At 34.0% G+C, this 20,265-nt stretch overlaps 4 protein-coding genes across 4 annotated transcripts; 3 read left to right on the top strand and 1 right to left on the bottom strand.

Moving 5' to 3' along the window:
* DWA1 (DWD (DDB1-binding WD40 protein) hypersensitive to ABA 1) lies at positions 1-3,163 on the top strand. The gene is made up of 13 exons (XM_078958665.1): positions 1-288; positions 579-610; positions 717-815; positions 1,114-1,190; positions 1,312-1,357; positions 1,444-1,504; positions 1,591-1,644; positions 1,753-1,833; positions 2,057-2,096; positions 2,349-2,461; positions 2,546-2,656; positions 2,725-2,841; positions 2,925-3,163. Exons 1-13 carry the CDS (start codon positions 76-78, stop codon positions 3,015-3,017), a joined length of 1,137 nt encoding a protein of 378 aa, XP_078814791.1. The 5' UTR covers positions 1-75; the 3' UTR covers positions 3,018-3,163.
* A 2,370-nt stretch (positions 3,164-5,533) lies between these two features.
* On the bottom strand, positions 5,534-7,278 carry LOC144998930 (geraniol 8-hydroxylase-like). Its single transcript, XM_078958663.1, has 2 exons — positions 6,292-7,278; positions 5,534-6,199 (listed from the first exon to the last, which is right to left on the bottom strand). Exons 1-2 carry the CDS (start codon positions 7,255-7,257, stop codon positions 5,579-5,581), a joined length of 1,587 nt encoding a protein of 528 aa, XP_078814789.1. The 5' UTR covers positions 7,258-7,278; the 3' UTR covers positions 5,534-5,578.
* A 7,673-nt stretch (positions 7,279-14,951) lies between these two features.
* On the top strand, positions 14,952-17,790 carry LOC144998931 (eukaryotic initiation factor 4A-15). Its single transcript, XM_078958664.1, has 5 exons — positions 14,952-15,111; positions 16,042-16,111; positions 16,192-16,298; positions 16,389-16,819; positions 16,894-17,790. Exons 2-5 carry the CDS (start codon positions 16,044-16,046, stop codon positions 17,527-17,529), a joined length of 1,242 nt encoding a protein of 413 aa, XP_078814790.1. The 5' UTR covers positions 14,952-15,111; positions 16,042-16,043; the 3' UTR covers positions 17,530-17,790.
* A 512-nt stretch (positions 17,791-18,302) lies between these two features.
* On the top strand, positions 18,303-19,403 carry LOC145046250 (glutathione S-transferase T3-like). Its single transcript, XM_078994545.1, has 2 exons — positions 18,303-18,414; positions 18,547-19,403. The coding sequence occupies exons 1-2, from the start codon at positions 18,303-18,305 to the stop codon at positions 19,401-19,403; spliced, it is 969 nt and encodes a 322-aa protein (XP_078850671.1).
* Positions 19,404-20,265: the final 862 nt, after the last annotated feature.

Below are 20,265 nucleotides of genomic sequence, written 5' to 3'. Positions count from 1 at the left end.
ACGACGGGTCTGCCTTCCCGGCGGTGCCATAAACAACCAACAAACCAAATATCGTGCGAGGCAGATTGAAGAAAAATGAAAACGACGGTGGCGGAAGGAGACTGTAGACAGTGGGATGAAGACGCTTACAAAGACAGCATATTGGAGGAGAGGGAGTCGCATTCACTCACCATCTTCCGAACTGCCTTCTCCCCGTCTCCTACCAACCAAAACCCTAAATTCATCGTCGCTGCTTCCAGCGACGGTTCCATCGCTACATACTCTTTATCCTCTCTAATCGCCTCCACTGTATGTTACATCAACTATTACTCCTTTTTCTCTTTGAAATTTCAATTTTTACATTTGTATGTGCATTACAAGTCTCAAGAGCTAGTAGTAATTCAATACGTTAATCCCGAATTTGCAACAAATAAGGAATTTACAATGCTTAGTGTCAAATGTTGGATTGTTGCTCTTATTTAGTTTTTCGGGATATTAACTATCGCTTTGTTCTTCCATATATGTCTATGCCTGTGTTGGCTTATGAGTGGATTGTAGGGTTTATCTAATTATAATTTTACTTTCGTTTGGTTCTGCAGCCATTGGGATTTGGAAATTCTAGGGCACAAAAGTAAGTCGCATTTGATTGTTTGATTTCTGTTTTTGCATCAATAATGGTCATAAATAGCAATTTAGGGTTTGTTAGGATGTGAATTTTCTTACCATTGCTGTTTTAGTTTATTTGTAGCTGAACCAAATTGTTTACTTCACGGACATGATGGACCTGCTTATGATGTTAAGTTCTATGGCGATGGTGAAGATTCATTGTTATTGAGGTAAACATCTACTGATTGTTTCTAATCATATGACTATTTACATCTTTCATTTTACATTATTCATTCAATCACCAAGTATTTTGTCTGTAGAAACAAACTCTTTTTAAAAACTATATACATATTTTATCTGCCAACAATCTTGCAAATTGAAGCTCATTCTCAAGAAACATGTCTTGTACTCTTCTTTCCTCATTCTATATTGTAAACTATTTATGTTCATTGACACTCAAATTCTGTCTTCCAAGTGTTAGCTTTCATTGAAGATTCAAAATATCTGTTAACTTAACTTGTTATTTAGTTGTGGTGATGATGGTCGAATTCGTGGATGGAAGTGGATGGACGTTTTGGAAGCAGATCAGGATAGTTTGCCACAAAGTAATATATTAAACTTAAGTTAAAAGTTTTTAGACATACGGTATATTCATATATTCATCTCCTGAAAAGAATTTCATATTCTTTTTATTCATTTTTATTAACCAAACTATAATATTTTCAGGTGGGGCTTTGAAGCTGCAACTTGACTTGGCAAATCCTCAACATAAGTCAGTCAACATCATATTTATGTTTTGTATTTTGCTTTTCTGATTCCATTCCTGAGTTCTGACTTGTGGATTCCATTCTTCTTCAGAGGTCCATGGGGTGCTCTTTCCCCTATACCTGAAACTAACGCCATTGCTGTTGATACTCAGGTTTGTAACATTTTGGTTATTGGAGTTTGTTTCAAATTAGAATATGATTTGTTTTTTATATTTCTTTTGATTTTTATTTACCATAGGGAGGTTCCATATATGCAGCAGTTGGTGATTCCTGTGCCTATTGTTGGGATGTGGTATGTATCTCCTGAAGGTGATTAAGCAATCAACTAAGGATGGATTCTTCTTCTTTTTTTCTTTTTTCTTTTTTCCATTTGAGCTCCATTTTTCCAATGTAATTTCAGGAGGAATCTAAAATCAAAATGACATTCAAAGGGCATGCTGGTTATTTACATTCGATTGTTGCTCGAAATTCATGTCATCAGGTATCATGTTTGATCATTTTCTTTTATTTGCTCCTACTTAGGCCCTGTTCCTTTTTTTTTTTTTCACATTAGATGCCTAATAAATATTTAAGAAAATGACAACACACTTGGGAAAATGAAAGTTACAAACCTTCCCAACAGATAAACCTTTTCAATTTTTTTTTTTTAAATAACTAATTTATTCTCATCTGTCTTAAATCCTTTTACACTCCTTAATTTACAGATTATAACTGGCTCAGAGGATGGAACAGCTAGAATCTGGGGTAAGTATTCAATGGGGCTATAAAATAATTCAATTTTTTCAAAGGAGGGACATGGATTTGTCCTAGATTACCTGTCTGTGCAAAAGACGTAAATGTCCTCCTCATCCTGAACCTCAAAAATATCCCCATAAAGCTTGTTCAATTCCGTCTAGTTAACCTTAATGCAAAAAAAAAAAACAATTTACATTATATATAGACATCTTTTGACGTAGCATGCAAAAGACGTAAACGCCCCTCCATGGTTTCTTGCAGATTGCAGAAGTGGAAAGTGTAGTGATGTGATTGAGCCAGGGAAATATAAGAAATCCAAAGAGTTTTTTTCGTATGTCAGTTGCATTTCTCTTGATGCTACTGAAAAGTGGTTGGTAAGGGTTCTTGACTTCTTTCCTCAATAAGTCGTAAGTTTTTACAAATTTGCCCCTGTTTATTTTCTTTAAAATCGTTTATAGGCTTGTGGGAGTGGGCGTAATTTATCAGTGTGGAATCTTTCGGCTTCTGAAAGAATTTCAGGGATTTCGACTCGTGCTTGCATCCAAGATATATGCTTTGATGATAATCAAGTAAGCAAAATTAGTTTACTTTGTTTTAATAAATTTATATAATTATTTAACTTGATATATATTTCCAGATATTAGCAGTGGGAGCTGAACCAGTGGTGAGTCGATATGACATGAATGGTGTGGTGCTTTCTCAGATACAATGTGTTCCTCGGTCAGCATTTTCGGTCAACTTGCATCCATCCGGTGTATGTTCCTTTTTAAGTAAATGCAAATTCAAACATGAAGCTTTTTTAGGTGTTTTTAAATTTTAAATTTTTTATTTTTTCAGGTTACTTGTGTTGCTGGTTATGGTGGGGTGGTGGATGTTATCTCTCAATTTGGAAGCCATTTGTGTTCGTTTCGCTGTCAAGCATATAAATGAAAGTTAAATTGTTGGGTGGATTTTTATTTAACAATGTATTTTATATATATATTTGATGATTGCAATACAGTGATCATAGACTTGATGAGTGCAGAACCAAACCACCATGTTTGATTATGATTTAGCTTTTCATATTTTGACTTTTATCTTTTATTATTATTATTATTATTATTATTATTATTATTATTATTATTTTTGAATCACATGTCGGGAATACTTGGCCATTATCTATGAGCGACTTATAAGAGATTGAAAAATGGACGGGTAAACTTGGGATATTGTACATTGACATTAATAGTGCCAACATGTCATCGTCCTCTTCCTTGGTTAGACTTGCCTCTTGATTTTTTTCACTGTCTTCTATTTTTACACTTTAAAGCATAAGGATCGAGATATTGACAGTTGTAGCATTGTACCTTACTTTTATTGCGAGTAACTGATGAATTTCAAACTCCTTGGTTCTGGTGGGGACCGACGCCCCAACGGCATCCTCGGTTATAGTTATTTCCTTGTCTTCCACTACTCTACCACGACGATGATACTGAGTCACTCTTGATAAGTTAGTAATAATTCCTACCCAATCTCACCTTGTTTCTTGATATATCAAAATCAAACCACTCTTGATGAGTTACCAATAGCTACATCTTGTCATTATTATTCTGACCGTGTAATTGCTTTTCATGTGCGTTCAATCTCCTTACTACTTTTTCAACATTCATTATTTCCAAGTTTGCAATTTGCTTAATCGTTGAGGCAATTTGCACAAACTTAGACATAAGACTATCTCCATTCATAACCTATGCAACCCAATTATCTATTAAAAAAATATCATCTCTCATTAAAATACACAATCTAATCATACCAAAATTTTATCACGGAGGGTATAGGTGGGAAACTTACCCCACTTTTTGTGGGTCGCAACACCATTTCTCTCACTTTTTTTTTCTTCACCTATACCCAATGAATGAGTGAGAAACTTCCCTCACTATTTTTTTATTTTAAATATATATATATATATATATATATATATATATATATATATATATATTTCCTACAAATATTATCCTCAAGGAATTAAAAACCATAAGTTTTGATATATATATATATATATATATATATATATATATATATATATATATATATATATATATATATATATATATATATTTTATAAATTTTAGTAACTATATAATTTAATAAGTATTAAAAAAGATAAAAAAAAAAGTTGGTCAATAGAAATAGAAGAGAGTGAGAGAGTGGGCTCCCTCACCTCCTTCCCTCATGACCTTTCCGTCCATCAAGGTGTAGTGTTCAGCTGGTGAGGGAAAGTTTCACTCACCCTTTCCGTCGCCCACACCATCCGGTCTTAGTAATTCAATCCAACCAAATTTTAACTAAAAAAATTATATCAATATTCATCCCATTTTATAGAGAAAAATAAAGCATGTATTTTGGTATATTTTATTTTATTTTTTAATAAGATAAACTATAGTTATTTCAAAATTAGTTTTGGTTTATAAAAGTTAATTTAATTCCACCTTTGAGATGGACATGCGTAATGAAAAGTTTAAGAAATTGGTGACCGTGAGATTTCTTCAAATTTTCTTTTATTTTTAAATATTTGATCGGTGAGCCATACTTTCTAGCTCACTTGGCGATAGCCTAATAGCCTAGGCTTCCTCAACCTTGTCTCCAAGGCTCATATATTAATGCTGACCAGGTTGCTCACCTTTATAGCAAATTCATATATTGTTTCCGTTTTCTTCGTGCCGAGCATATCGAACACAACTTTCAATGTCTATACCTTTGCGGTTCTCACTCTATGACTTTTAGGGTATCCAAAGTTTCTTTTGCCGTTTTCTTCTCCATAACTGATAGTAATAAACCCTCCAGAATTCCTGATAGATGGTGATGAATTTAGGGCTTCATACTATGTGTAACACGGAAAAAAATAGTAGCCGCCCAATAGTAGAAAAAGAAAAAATTAAATTTTTTGTGGGACACACAGCAGAACCCCCTGGACGAGTGCCATCTTGTCTTTCTTGACATTAACAGGTTCTGAGGGTTCTTGGGCTCCACGTCTTCCCACACATCTTGAGCTCGCATATACTTTCATTTTGATGTCCCAAACAATTTAATTGCTTCTGGTCAACATCGGATTATCGGATAATGGATTGCAAATGAACTGGACCTTCCATGACGTCGAGGCTTGTGTCTTCTGATTAGCTTGTTAGTTGCTTTGATACCAAGGGTAAACAGGGACAACCCTTAGTGGGAGCTAATTTTTAGGAAATTTATGTGTACTGCAATTTTTTCCGCATGCTACCCCTTAAATTTACATTCCAACAAAAGTCTTTTTTGTGGTAGCCATACGAGGACAATGGCGAAATGCCGCCAGACATTTAACACACATAAAAAGCTATAAATTTTGTTTATTATATATTATAGAAAATAATATCTAAAACAAAGAAATATATATTATTAGAACTTAGAAGGAAAGTTATTCCATAGCTAGCTAGCAATTAGAAATTGGTAACAAAGAGGAACGTTTACGTTGCATACTACATATAGAGCTCAACGTCGGACAACCTTTGTGATGGGACTGCGAACATTGGTTTTCTTTTCTTTAAAGTAATGCCAAATTTTTCCGAAAGGTCATGGTCTTCACCCTTAGGCAAGCTCCAGTCAAACGAGTGCAAGAGCGAGGCCAATATATACATTTGCATCTTCTCCGCCAATGGAACACCCGGACACAATCTTCTCCCAGATCCAAACGGGAAGAAGTTTAGATTGCTTCCTTTCGAATCATATTTGTTTGTCAAGAACCTCTCCGGATTGAATTCCAATGGATTCTCCCAATACCGAGGATCCCTATGGATTGCCCAAACATTAATAATGACCATACTACCCTTTGGAACCGTGTATCCATCTACAACACAATCCTGGCTTGGCGACCTTGGGAGTATGAATGGAAGTACAGGGTGCAACCGGAATATTTCCTTAATAGTCGCATCTAGGTATTGTAGTTTTGGGAGATGAGATTCTTCCACAATCTTGTTGGGTCCTACAATTTGTAGCAATTCTTCTTGAATCCTTTTCATTGTGTCGTGATTTTGCATAATCTCAGCCATTGCCCATTCTATTAGCGTTGTCGTTGTTTCTGTTCCTGCAACCATAATGTCCTGATACGCACAACGATCGATGTTTGATGTGAACCACAAAATATAATAAAGTATGTAATGTAAGTCCATTTGAAAAGAAAATCAACAATTACCAGGATAAGTGCCTTTATTTGCGTGATGTTAATTGATGTTGGATATTTTTGGTCCATGAGCTCTAAAAAGGTTTGTAAAAGATCTTTCTTTCCTTCATGAACAACTCCATCGTTGGATTTGTTGGAGTAATTAGATCGGATTCGATCGTCAATAATTCTTGTAAAAATTCGATCCAACCGATCGAGTTGCCTCTTCATGTTCCCCTCGATGCCTTGTAGATCAAGCCATGCAAGACTAGGGAAGATATCAGACATATTTGGCTTGCTTATCAACTCCACGATATTTGCAACAACGATCTGCAACTCGGCTGCAATCTGATCTCCATTTGCTTTTTCATCCGAAGTGTTTTTCCAAACCATGCTTGTGAGGACATTGGCCTCTGTTGAGAAAGCAATCTCGCTAATGTCGACTGTTTTCCCGATTTTACTGTAGACATTTTTGATAGTTTTCCTAACTTCATCCCTACGAAAATACCTTGATGCTTCGAGATTCTTGTGGCTTAGGACCTCATGGACAAATATCTTACGAAGGTTGCGCCAATCCTTGTTGTTGTCAGACCACACTACATCTCGGCCACCATAAGTGATTGCTACTGCAGCGATTGTTGCATTACGGTTGGAAAAGATCTCGTCTTGTTCACGAACCACCACCTTTGCAAGGTCGGAGGTGTTTATCACGACGTGAAGTTTGCTTCCCATGTGGAGCTTGAAAATGGGACCATAACTGTGAGCCATGTTAAAGAACTGTTTGTGTAGGTCACGGGAAAGAAATGGAAGGTAGCCTACAATTGGCAAGGAACGGGGGCCTGGTGGCAAACATGGTCCACCATTAATGGAGGACCTCGAAAATGTCCACCTGTAGAAGAAAGTAGCCAAGATCATTGTTGAAATGGCGAGAGTAAGCTTATCTTTGTTGCTGGTCATCACTTCGAACCATGATCCCTGGTAGTTGTTAAACTGTTCCATTTTTGCAATTGAGGAGGTGGTGAGTATACAATGATGCAAGTCGATTGCAGCTATCATTTAAACCACACCCCAATTTCCCTAAGTATTGATAAAATTTGCCAAAACTAATCAGTTTAAGGAATCAAATAAATAAAAGTATTATTGTAGTAAAATGTCTGCTAAGATTCAAAATAGTGAAAGCCATGTGAGGCCTAGCTTCTCGCTTACATATCTTTTAAATAATAGACACGATAATCATCATCTTATAGTTATTCATTTAAGAAATGATTAAACATTATTAACGTTGTATTGTATTAGAAGATGCAAAAGTGAGATCCATTTCGAAAGCCTTAATTTGCGATTATGTTTTGTTTTTTAAATAAGAATATTTAGTTAATCGGAAATCATATTTATTATTATCATTTATTCCAAAAAAAACTCTATACTATTAGTGTATCTTGTCCCATGAATCTAATCACAAATAATGCAAAGAAAATAATTAGACTACAAAGTGAACCAATCATTTCACTAAGGTCTTTCGGTTCCGCTCTTTTTCACGCGTGAAAGCTGAGGTGCATGAGGGTTTTAATATCTACCAAAGTGAAACGATCACTAGATCGAGTGGTCTTGGAGCCTACACAAATGTAAAGATCCCTCTAAAAATCGAAGATCATAAAACCAACTAAAAGAAGAGATGAGGAATTATACCTGTAGTCATGGAACCAATGTTGGAGGATCCCTCTTGTAGGCTGGACTGGTTGAATTTAAAGGATCTATACACATCAGAAAGTGTGAGAAAGTTAATGATCTTTTCCTCTGTATCTTCAGCACCAAAAATAACATCTCCAATCTTGAAACCTGTAACAAAACAAACAAAATAAGAAAGTAAATTTTAGTAAATTTACTTCTTTGTCCATCGGGTCGGGTTACCCTCTATCTATTTGCCGGTTCAAAAAAAAAAAAAAATTAAATTTTAGTATCTTTTAAAATAATCTTGAAATCCTACCCTTCTTAATCCATTATTTGGGCAGAAGATCCCCTTCAGGAATGGAATCACGTCTGACAAAGAAGTATCTCTCCTTCCAAGTCCTATCGTTGTGTTTTGTTTTCAGCACAAGAGGGGATTTGTTTTTAACTTTGAACAGGAAACGAGAATTGCCGAAAGTCGAAAGGTTATAGACATGGGAGAATTTAGCCAGACCCATATCAAGACCATGAGTTTGATTCAGATGCTTAACCCAATATAGGATCCTTCTAACGTTAGGCATCACCTGGATATAAGGGAACTTTGTAACCTCAGAAAATTTAGAAATCACACCAAAAAAGGGTATTTTATGCCTAGAGAAAAAGGGTACTTCGGGAAGCACACCCATGAAGGGGAAATGAAATCTGGGTGGATCAAAGGGTCGTATGGCTTGAACACAGTGTCGGGGGGAAAAGCACCACCATCTTTTAGAGACTGGATGTCTCTATTGTCAAAAGAGCATGTCTCGTCATAAGACAAAAACTTTTGATCAGTGAAGTCATCCTCAGGAAGACCAAGAATGTTTTTGCGGGAATCGGTCATCTTTTTGCCCATGATCAAGAAGTTTATAGAAAGATAAGGAGGAATTTACCTTCGAAGTTAGCTGGTAATGATAAAAAAAAGACCAAGAAAGAGTAGAAGAAAACTTACCGTTTGCCCCTATTTATAATGCCGACTGAATTTGACTGCCTCATAAATACCTCTTAAACGGGTAGAAATCTAGTCACTTGGGATTTCAAATTCAAAAAACTTATCTTTTTACCATTCTCGCTATTTTTACTCATTCATTTTAATTTATCCCTTCAATATATTCGGAACTAATTCACTTATTTTCAAGGAAAAATTGGGGGCAATTGTTAGGCCTAGGATCTCTGAACTACAATAAGATCCTCAAACTTTAGGATCCCAAACATACTTTATGATCCTGACTATTATTTCCCAAATATTTGTAACAATTATATATTATATTGTCTTTCTGACATCTGTAGAAATAACCAGTCAAAGATATGTTTTCAACGAATACTCGTTATAACCATGAAAAAGACCTGGAAGACCAAGTCCAACAATATCTACGAGTTAATCTCGAAGGATCCCGGAATTTTCGGAGTTCTTGTTGCTTAGCTTTAGACTTTATAAATCACTTGAATTCATCACACTACACACAAAACTTAGTAGAAAAACAACATTTGTACCCACACTTTTTGTATTTTCTCTGTAATCATCATTTTGACTAATAAAATCATCAAGATAGGTGATCATTATCACCTCTTAATGTTTTATGTCGTAGATCATAACAAGGATCAAAGACTTTCCTTGTAAACAACTTGTGTCACTTTGATTTATATTTCATACTTGTATTATTCTGAACATCACAACCTCTCATACACTTTGGGCGATCTTAGCTTGTTTATATTTTGACCAAACTATACACACACACACACACAGAGCTAGGTTCAAGTATTCTAACTAATTATTGTGCGGATATCGTATGCTATGAGAATGATAAAGACAATATGTTGTTTGATAATATAAATACGTTCAATTTTACATAACTATGGTGATTAACACACATTCTCACTAATTACATCGTCTATAAGGTTATTATACACTTATTATTATTATTTTTATTTTTGTCATAATGTTTATTTGAGTCGTATTCTGTCAGAATAAAAATTAATGAAAAATGATGTGTAAGAACAAAAATAAATAATTATTAGCTAGTTAGCATGAAAATGACGATATTTTTGTAAGATTGAACGTATTTGCATTGCTTAACAATTTATTCTCTTAGTAATTTTCATAGCATAAAATATCCGCACAATAATTAGTTAGAATAAAATAACCTAAGCTTTTATATATATATATATATATATATATATATATATATATATATATATATATATATATATATATATATATATATCCCCTAATCTAATAAATAAATACATTTTTGTCAAGTGGCAATCTCTAAGCCTCCCCCAATCAATTTTTCCCGCTCAAATGTCTAAGTTAATTTCCGAAAATATCCTTTTACTTTAAACTCTCGGTGCATAGAATCCGGTAAGAGTTTATAGCTCCATCTTCGGTCTCCCGTAGAATTAGCAATTAAATTGCAATAAATCAGGAAACAACATCATCTCCAAATTTGAATTGTTCTGTTTAACTCAACATCTTATATAGTCATTTCCTCCCATGTTCAAATTTGTCTTCGATTTAGGGTTTTGCAAAGGTGAAGATGATCTGCTCTCAAAATCCCCATGTGCTTCTACTTTGCTTCTCTTCCATGAGACTTTTTATTTTTGGGTTTTTGATTTCATGTTAAATTTTGGTATCTTGATTTCACTTCCCGGTCCATATCTTTCTTCGTTATTTCTTCTTTTCAACCATAATGTTCTTTTTCCTACTTGCGATTGCAAGGATTCTAGGTGTCGTCGCTGCTCTGCCAACATGAATGCTCGAATCTAATGAAGAAGGGGTTATATGGAACAAAAAACATGGATTCCTTACATTTGTTTCTCCTAACGAAGAAGTTGACACCTACATGTTATGGGTTTAAACGAAAGCAGGTATTTTCTCCCTTCATCTCTCCCTCTTTTCAGGATTTCATTCAATTTGATATCCTGGTAGCCTAAATCTCGGCAAATCACTGCCTTCCCATCTCATTTAAACCCTTAATTTCTTCTATAACATTACTATTCAAAAAATAATATATTTCTAAGCCCTATGTTACTGCCAAGATCGAAAAAAGCAAGAGACTAGGGGCTTTAAAGTTTGAGCGGAAATGGAGGATGCGACGCTCGACAAGTTCATCAAGAAGCTTTTAGATTCTAAGACCAAACCAGTTTCCATTCTCGGAATCAGAAATTCTGAAGCTTTGTTTTGCTTCCATAGAGGTTTTCCTTAACCAACCTAATTTGCTCAAACTTAAAGCCTCGATTAAGATCTGTCATAACCAAATTTATTACTACTAGCATTGAGTTCTTTCTGTATGGGTGTTTGATGTTTCTATACCTACCAAATGGTTTGTTCTTGGCATAAATTCTCAATATTAACAATTGGAGGCATAAATTAGAGGATTGAATTTTTCTTATTTTAAGTTTAGAATTCTTGAGAAAATTTGAAACTCTATGTGGTTTTGAAGTGATTTAAAGCATTTGGTAGGTTTAATTAATGGTTGGGTCAACATCATATTGCCGATCACCTCCCCTGGACGGAAATTCATCGAATCAATCTGTGTTTGTAGCTTTACATGAATTTGGATAGTGGGCCCTAAATCTGGTTGTAAATTGTGCAGCCAAACATGGTTTCGATTTCTTATTTTTGTTTTGTTTTTTTTTTTTTTTAATTTGTAATGAAACAAGGCTCAATTTTAGGTTATTTTTCTTAATTTTATATTTTCAATTGTCTTTAGGTTTGTTCTTATTTTTCTATTTTTATACTTTTTATATAAGTGGGTTTCTATAAGAGTAATTTCTCATGATTGTCACTTTTCTTTGGCTTGTAGTTTTGACCAAACCTTGAGAATTCACCAGCCTATTACATAATATTTTAGGTAAACTCTATTATAGACCATATCTTTCACCCCTTCTTTTAGATATATAAGAGAATGAACCATTAAGCAGAGCTTTCATATAAAATGGTTATCTTTTTATAATTTCTTGATTTTCTACTAAAAAGATATATATGACATGTTTAATTGCTTTCTAATGTAGGTTTTGGTGGTGATTGTTTTTATTGCAGTTTTCAAGTGTTGGATATGCTAAATAAAAAAGGGATGTAGAAATGCTTGTGGTTATACAAAATCCAGGGGTGTATGTGCCAATAAAGGTGAGTTTCTTCTTAAATTTTTGAGTTTTTTCTTCTTAAGCTCTCACCTTCATCTTGTATGTGTCCTGAATATGACTATAGGAGATTTGTATTGCACTTTTACATAGCTTCCGTATATACTTTTTGGACTAGAGAATGAAACTCATGGAGAAAGATGAGGTTAAATTTTTTCAAATTTGGTTTTAGGTTATGAGGTAATTAAAAAAATGAAAATTGCTTTGAGGATGTGAGGTAACAGAACCATAGTTGTTGTAAATTGATACTTGCTGTTAAACATACTTTCACCATGCGACCAACTTTTATCCGTCTAAGTGAGATATCTTGATTTCCTTCATCAGATTCTCGCCTCTTCAATCTTTATTTGAAGATGCAAATTAAAATTTTTTCTTAATAATGAGCTAAAATATATGTTTTCTATTGCTTTAGGAAGATGATGGGCTGAATCTGGATCACAAATGATTTATTGCAAAATCTATTATATACTTCAAACATGGTAAAAATTTGGTTCTTGATTTGCTTATATTTAATTTCAAGGTTATGATTATTTGTTTGTTTGAACCCATGATATATTGCTATGCTTTAGTGCAATTTGGAACCTGGTGAATTCGAAAAATGAGTCTAGGCAAAATTTCTGCATTTGAAGATTGCAATATGTAAGGGTATGTTTTCCATTGTGATTAACACACAAAAAGGTAGTCAATTTTACGTGTTTTTTTTTTTTTTTTTTTTTTTTGGCAATTAATATCATATAGTTTAACATACACTAAATTAAAATGGATATAATATTTTCTACTTTATAAAATATATTTTATTTGCGAAACAAACAAAGAGTCAAGTTATATCTTGACCTCTATTTTAGATCTCGAGGTTGAAACCTGAGTGATAGTTGTTACATTCTTTTTATTGCTCCTATGAAGTTTATTGAAGTTTATTGTGCATCGAAGCTGTCACTCAGAGCAGAGTGTTTCGACACCAGGTTGTAGTAAAGTATTTTGAATTATATGCTTTGCTTATAGTGTCAAATATTGCATTTCTTCTATTATGAATTGTGACTAAATTCTTGTGGAGGATACATGCTAACATCCTTCATATACGTCTTTCCATTAATAGTGTTGCTTCAATATTTTGCATTAACAACATTATGATAATGACAAACTATTTAACAAGTTTTTGGTTAAACATACACTTTTTTTAAGAATTTCTTAAACATTGCCTAATATTGAGTCATTGGTACTTTGATATCCTCATTTCATAAGTTATATTAAGATGCTTAATCATTGGATCATTGCTCTCAAAATGATTATTTGCTTATGACGACATAGTTATATCCATTTTTTTGTTACTATAGTTTTGTATGTGTCATTAGTTGCTCATCTCCTATCTATGTATGTTGGTACTTTGATAGTGAATTCGGCGGAAGTGGATGAGATTTGTATTTGCAACAGGCCGGATCTGGATGAGGGTTTTTCAATTGGTTATTTGTCAGTAAATTTTGTATAATTATATATATATATATATATATATATATATATATATATATATATATATATATATATAGAGAGAGAGAGAGAGAGAGACACACACACACTTTTTCTTCTTTTGTTAACAAAATTTACTTGCCTTTGTAGTTTTAAACAATTATTTTTTTTATGTGGCGAAAGTACATATTTCTCCAAAAGAAAACATTGTATTACTCTCCTAAAAGAAAACACATTATGTAGAATGAATTGATTTAAGTTATTAAAAAGTTGTTCCAAAAAAGACGTTTATAAAATTAAATTTGAATATTATAACTGATAAATAATTTTTAGAATTTTCTAAACATTTATTATAAAATATATTTTCAATCTTTTACCCGTGGTTTCCACAGGTTATAACCTAGTATATATATATATATATATATATATATATATATATATATATATATATATATATATATATATATATATATACATAAAGTATCACCAATATAAAATATATATAAATATAAGTTTTGCATCATATAAAAACATAAAGTATCACCAATATAAAATATAGTTTTAGATGAATATAAAGTTACAAACTTATCACGATTAAACCAAATCGAAGAGTTTGAGACAATGTAGTGCTAAATGCATCATTCTCACAATCGCTTTAATAAAAAAAAAATTCACTATGCACTTCTCGTGGTAAAAAACATTGACACTTCCAACATCAAAACCGATTCAATAATAATTTCTAATAGTTCAATATGATCGGCTTAATTGGGTTTTGTAATAACTGGCCAATTCATTCTAGTCCATAAATAGACTTACAATCGTTGCTAGTTACAGATTCCGATTGAACCGATTCCACCGTATTTTTAAAACATTGTTTTCATGTAAATCCTTAACATCCCTTTCGTGAGATGTCTATCTATCTTTTTAAGAAACTGGGGGATATAAATGAAAATAAAAATAATTTAAATGCATATTATATTATATTAGAATATATAGATCGTCCGTTCTAGGGAAAAAAAAGGTAAACCGAACACGAAAAACGCTTCTTTTAATACATGTTTAACAAAACCAAATTTGCCACGTCTTGGTGAGGATACCTTTTCTTGCCAAAAATAATGCACATAAAAAACAAAAGAATTAGTGGCCTCTGCGTAGTTGCCACGTCCATGAAATTATAATTTATGAAAAGCAAAATAAAAGAATAATAATAATGGAGAAAACCTTGATATTTTCATATCAAAGAAACCATGGGTAAAATCGTCCAGCAAAAAAAGAAACCAGGAATAAAATCGTCAAGAAACAAAAGAACCAGGGGTAGAATCGTCAATGTAAAACAAAGGGCAAAATCGTCAAGAAATAAATAGAGGAAAAATAGGGTAAGAGTTCCCGTTCAATACTCATCTCAAAACACACACCTTTTCTTTTCACTCGCACTCAAATCCCCTCAACTCCACGGCCACCCGAGGAGTTTGAGAAAACCCTAAAAAGCCTCCTCAAAAATCTCTCAACTTTTTCTCTAAATCTTTCCACCAATCTGCAAATCAGGTGCTGTAGATCCCTACTTTTACTCTAATTTATTCTTTTTTCATCCAGCTTTTTGGTTACTCGATCTTCTGTTGTTGTTTTTGTGTGTATATGCATCAGTCTATGTTTTTACGATCTAGGTTTTATGTATGCACAGATCGATTTGTATAGCTAATCTTTGTAGATGATAAAGGGTTGTTTCTTTATTCACTTTGAAAGTTAAGTACTCTGCTTTCCAGTTTTTGGAGATTCGTATATTATTATTTCGGATTGAATCGCAACGTAGCTTCAAATTCAAGAGCCCATCCAGATCAGTGTAGATTTGTGAACTTCAAAAGATGTGATTTGTAATCTGAGGATTAGATTTTGTGCGTACCCGATGAAATAACTTGTTGATGTTGTTAATGAAGGAAAACTCTTTGCGATTCACTGTTAGGACTACTGAACTCACTGATTACTAACAGTTTGCTTATAGATTGGATGATAGTTGAAAGTTTGTAAAGAAACCCTAAAAGAAGATTCCAGAGATGATTTTTTTTGGTTCTACTAAGATCAATTATAGCTTGTACAATGACGAACTAAATATAGCTGACGCCATCTTTGTTCTAGATAATTGAATATTATATTTTTCTATCCTATATCCCTATATACATGTATTATATGTATATTTTTGTCTTCTTTGTTGTTTTTTTTAGCATGTCAGCATTCTTGACACCCCTCCAGCATAACTTTTCGAGTAATTTAATGTTTTTTGTTTGACTAATCTATGAAAAGCATAGCCATATGCTTATACAATGTGATTTTCTCCATGTAGAATGCTTTGTGTGTCAAATACTTGATTAAGAGCAACATCAAAGTATACTCATAATCATGAATATGTCACATCTTATGGTTATTCTTTATTAATGGAAGATTAACGGAAAAAAAACTAACCCTTTTTTTATCTTTCAGTCATGGCAGGTGCAGCACCAGAAGGTTCCCAGTTTAATGCTCAGCAATTTGATTCCAAAATGAATGAATTGTAAGTTTTCATTTCACCCCTTCATCTATTATCTATATTGAAAATAGTAACCTAACTTTCATGTAATGGTTTACTTACAGGCTTTCAACCGATGGGCAAGACTTTTTCACCTCATACGATGAAGTTTACGATAGTTTTGATGCCATGGGTTTGCAAGAAAACCTCTTGAGAGGCATCTATGCATATGGTAAATTAGTAAACAACTAATCATATTTGTTTCATATCAAAATATATTATAAGTTTATAACATGCCAATATATGACGATTTAATATCCAGGTTTTGAAAAACCATCTGCAATTCAACAAAGGGGAATAGTCCCATTCTGCAAGGGTCTTGATGTGATCCAACAAGCTCAATCAGGAACAGGAAAGACTGCAACATTTTGCTCTGGAATCCTTCAACAACTTGACTACAATGTTGTAGAGTGCCAAGCTTTGGTTCTTGCACCCACTCGTGAACTTGCTCAACAAATTGAAAAAGTCATGCGGGCCCTCGGGGACTACCTTGGAGTCAAAGTCCACGCGTGCGTGGGTGGGACCAGTGTCCGTGAGGATCAAAGGATCCTCTCTGCTGGGGTCCACGTGGTTGTTGGGACACCTGGACGTGTCTTTGACATGCTCAGGAGGCAGTCACTACGTGCCGATTACATCAAGATGTTTGTTCTTGATGAGGCTGATGAAATGCTCTCAAGAGGTTTCAAAGACCAGGTACTTTTTCCAATCTTGAACCCTTAATCTTCTTAAACGCGAGTGATTTAACCTTTTTTTTTTTTTTTTTTTAGATCTATGATATCTTCCAGCTGTTGCCATCGAAAGTCCAAGTGGGTGTGTTCTCCGCTACAATGCCACCAGAAGCCCTAGAAATCACGCGGAAATTCATGAACAAACCCGTGAGAATTCTCGTGAAAAGAGACGAACTTACTCTCGAAGGTATCAAACAGTTTTACGTGAACGTTGAAAAGGAAGAATGGAAACTCGAAACACTCTGTGACCTTTACGAAACCCTAGCAATCACCCAGAGTGTCATTTTCGTAAATACGCGTCGGAAGGTTGACTGGTTGACCGACAAAATGCGTTCCCGGGACCACACTGTGTCCGCCACCCACGGTGACATGGACCAAAACACGCGTGACATCATCATGCGGGAGTTTCGATCGGGATCTTCACGTGTGTTGATTACTACAGATCTTTTGGCACGTGGGATTGATGTGCAACAGGTGTCACTTGTTATCAATTATGATCTTCCAACACAGCCTGAGAATTATCTTCATAGGATTGGGCGAAGTGGGAGGTTTGGGAGAAAGGGTGTGGCGATTAATTTTGTGACTTTGGATGATGAACGGATGCTTGCGGATATTCAGAAGTTTTATAATGTTGTGGTGGAGGAGTTGCCTTCGAATGTTGCGGATCTCATATAAGATTGTGAAGTAAGAAAGAAAAAGGTTTAGAGGCTGTTTTTGGGATTTACTAATACTATTATTATTATTATTATTATTGTTATCGGTTTTGTTTGTTTTAAGTTATGTTTATGATGATGGTGGAAGACTTTTTGTGTTATAAGATATTATGCGAATTGGCAATGTGTTTCTTCTTGTTGTGTTGCCAATTTTTGCGTCTTGTGTTTGTACTTTTAAAAGTTTCTGTTTTTACCCATGAATGTGTATGGAATTGTTTATTTATGTGTTTTGTTGGTATAATTGTGTTATTGGTTAAGTTTCTGATTTTGAAGGTTTGTTTTTGCCCCTGATAGGTGTTGACACGTAGGTAAAATAATAGGTCAATGTCCGATAAAACTCGATGTATTTTATCATCTTGTGTTGTGTTTATCTTTATTAAACGTATTTTTTTTTAATATTTGTCAAGGGTTTTGCAGCCTAAGGCTTTGCAGTGTGGTATGCGGTTCTAGACCGCGGCCGCGCAACGTGGGACAGAAACACCGCCCCTAGGGTGCGGTTTTGGGCGGTTGAGACCGCACTGCGGCCTTTGAGGACCGCGTTCGCTGATTGGCTGCCATTTTTTGACCGTTCAAAGATTCTTGTGAACGGATTTTTTCTTTTTTTTTTTTGTTTTTTTTTTTTGTTTTTTTTTTTTAACCTTTTACTCCATCTATATATACATATGTTATTACATTTACATTTACACAACCTTTAAACACATAAATACAACCATTTCATCCAATTTTCTTTGAAAAATGTCATCTTCCAAACGACCTAACAAAGAAAAAACACTAGTCAGAAATACCAACACCCCAGTATCTTCGTTTGATCAACCGATATTCTCACCTCCGTATTACCACTACGGCGGTATGTATCCGTATTTTCCACAACGACCAGGGCAACCACAACCACAAACACCACCACTACCACAACCCGATCCGGATTTTAATCCATTTGATTTTTTGTCCCAACCCGAGTTTGTGCAACAAACACAAACAGAAACGGTTGTTTCTGATTCTGAACCGGAATTCGTTACAGAAACTCAGCCCACTCGAGCAGCGACTAAAAGAAAAGAGAAGGCGGAGGCTAAATGTTGGGAACCTTTGGAAGCGTTGGTGTTGGCACAATCTTGGATCGATATTTCAGAAGACGCGTCGGTTGGAAAAGACCAAAAGCATGACCGCTTTTGGATTCGCGTTTTACACAGGTTCTATAAAGGAATGAACCGTGGAGAATACCGTTCAAAACATCAAGTGTACTCCAAATGGGGGAAGATGAACAAGGAAATCATGTTGTTTAATGACTTGTGGAACAACATGAAACGTCAATGGAAAAGTGGAGAAAGCGATGAAGTCATTTTGAAGAAAGCGTTGAAAGTGTATCAAAAAGAAAATCTGAAGGCTTTCAAGTTTCTGGAAGTTTGGCATTTTTTGAAAGATAACAGGAAATGGCTGAGTAGCAAAACATTTGACCAACATATCGACAGTGGGTCAAAACGCAGCAGAACATCTGAGTCTGACCACACTACATCAGATGCTCGTGTTCAGTTTGATCTGAACGAAGATGAACCTGTTCCAGTTTCACCACCTTCCCGACCATTGGGAAGAGACAAATCAAAAAACAAAGGCAAAGCGTCGGATTCAGATGATTTGAAAGAAATGGGAACCGACATGAAGGATATAAAAGAGAGAATGGACAAAATTTTGAAAATTGCTTCTGAAAAAGAGCTTCGAAAACAAAGGGAGAGCGACATGCGAATACTAGCAATGGACACGTCGAATATGACCGGGGCCGAGCTTGAAGTGGTTTTGGCGATGAAAGAGGAAGTGAAAAACCGTTACGTGAATCGTGGCTAATTTCTAGTTTTTTTTTTTTTTTTTTTTTTTTTTTTTTTTTTTTTTCAAGTTTTTAATGGTTTCTTGTGTGTTTTTTTTTAAGTTGTTGGTTTTTTGTTTCTACTTTGTTTTTCTAAATTTTTAGGTTTTTTTTTTTATTTTTTAAATTAAGTAATGTATGATATTTGTATTTTTAATTAATGAATTATTATGTTTTTAAAATTATGTTTTTTTTATTAAAAAATAAGTTTTATTAAATTAAAATAGTTAACAAAAAAACAAAAAAAAAAAGAAAAAAAAAAAAACTAAAACTGTGGCACCACACCCTTGGTGTGGCAAGAAACCACACTTAAATGGTAAAATATGATGTGGCGCTTATGTGGCGAGGGATGAAGTGCGGTTTCGGTAGCACTACTCCCTCCAGCCTAATAACCCAAAAAAGAACAGGTTGTTAGGTTTATTGTATGGTTTATGTGGAATTAAAATTGGATTTGACGTTTTTAAAAATATTAGTTAAATGAGGGTTTTGTAGAACATCCAAAATAAACTAGGATAAATTAATAAAAAAAGTCATAGAAAAAGTTAACTGTTAGAAAACTTATTTAATTAGAGGTCAGTATTAATGGAGGATAATTTAATAAAAAAAGTTAACTACTAGAAAACTTATTTAATTAGAGTTCACTATTAATGGTTTGACGAAGTAACAATGTTTTTAAAATGTAATATAAGGAGCTGCTCAAATAACAATGTTTTTCTTTTTCAGTCGAATGTCTGCTTTTAGGTCATTGTATGATATATACTTCCCATTTGCTTTTTCTTTTTCAACTTTAATTAGATATTTGTGAAAAATGATGTATTTTTTTTTATCGAAGTACAAAATTGT

The sequence above is a fragment of the Lactuca saligna genome, chromosome 5, assembly GCF_052625555.1.
Source record: "Lactuca saligna cultivar CGN05327 chromosome 5, ASM5262555v1, whole genome shotgun sequence".
Lineage (NCBI taxonomy): Eukaryota > Viridiplantae > Streptophyta > Magnoliopsida > Asterales > Asteraceae > Lactuca > Lactuca saligna.
This window is presented reverse-complemented; position numbering and strand designations above follow the sequence as displayed.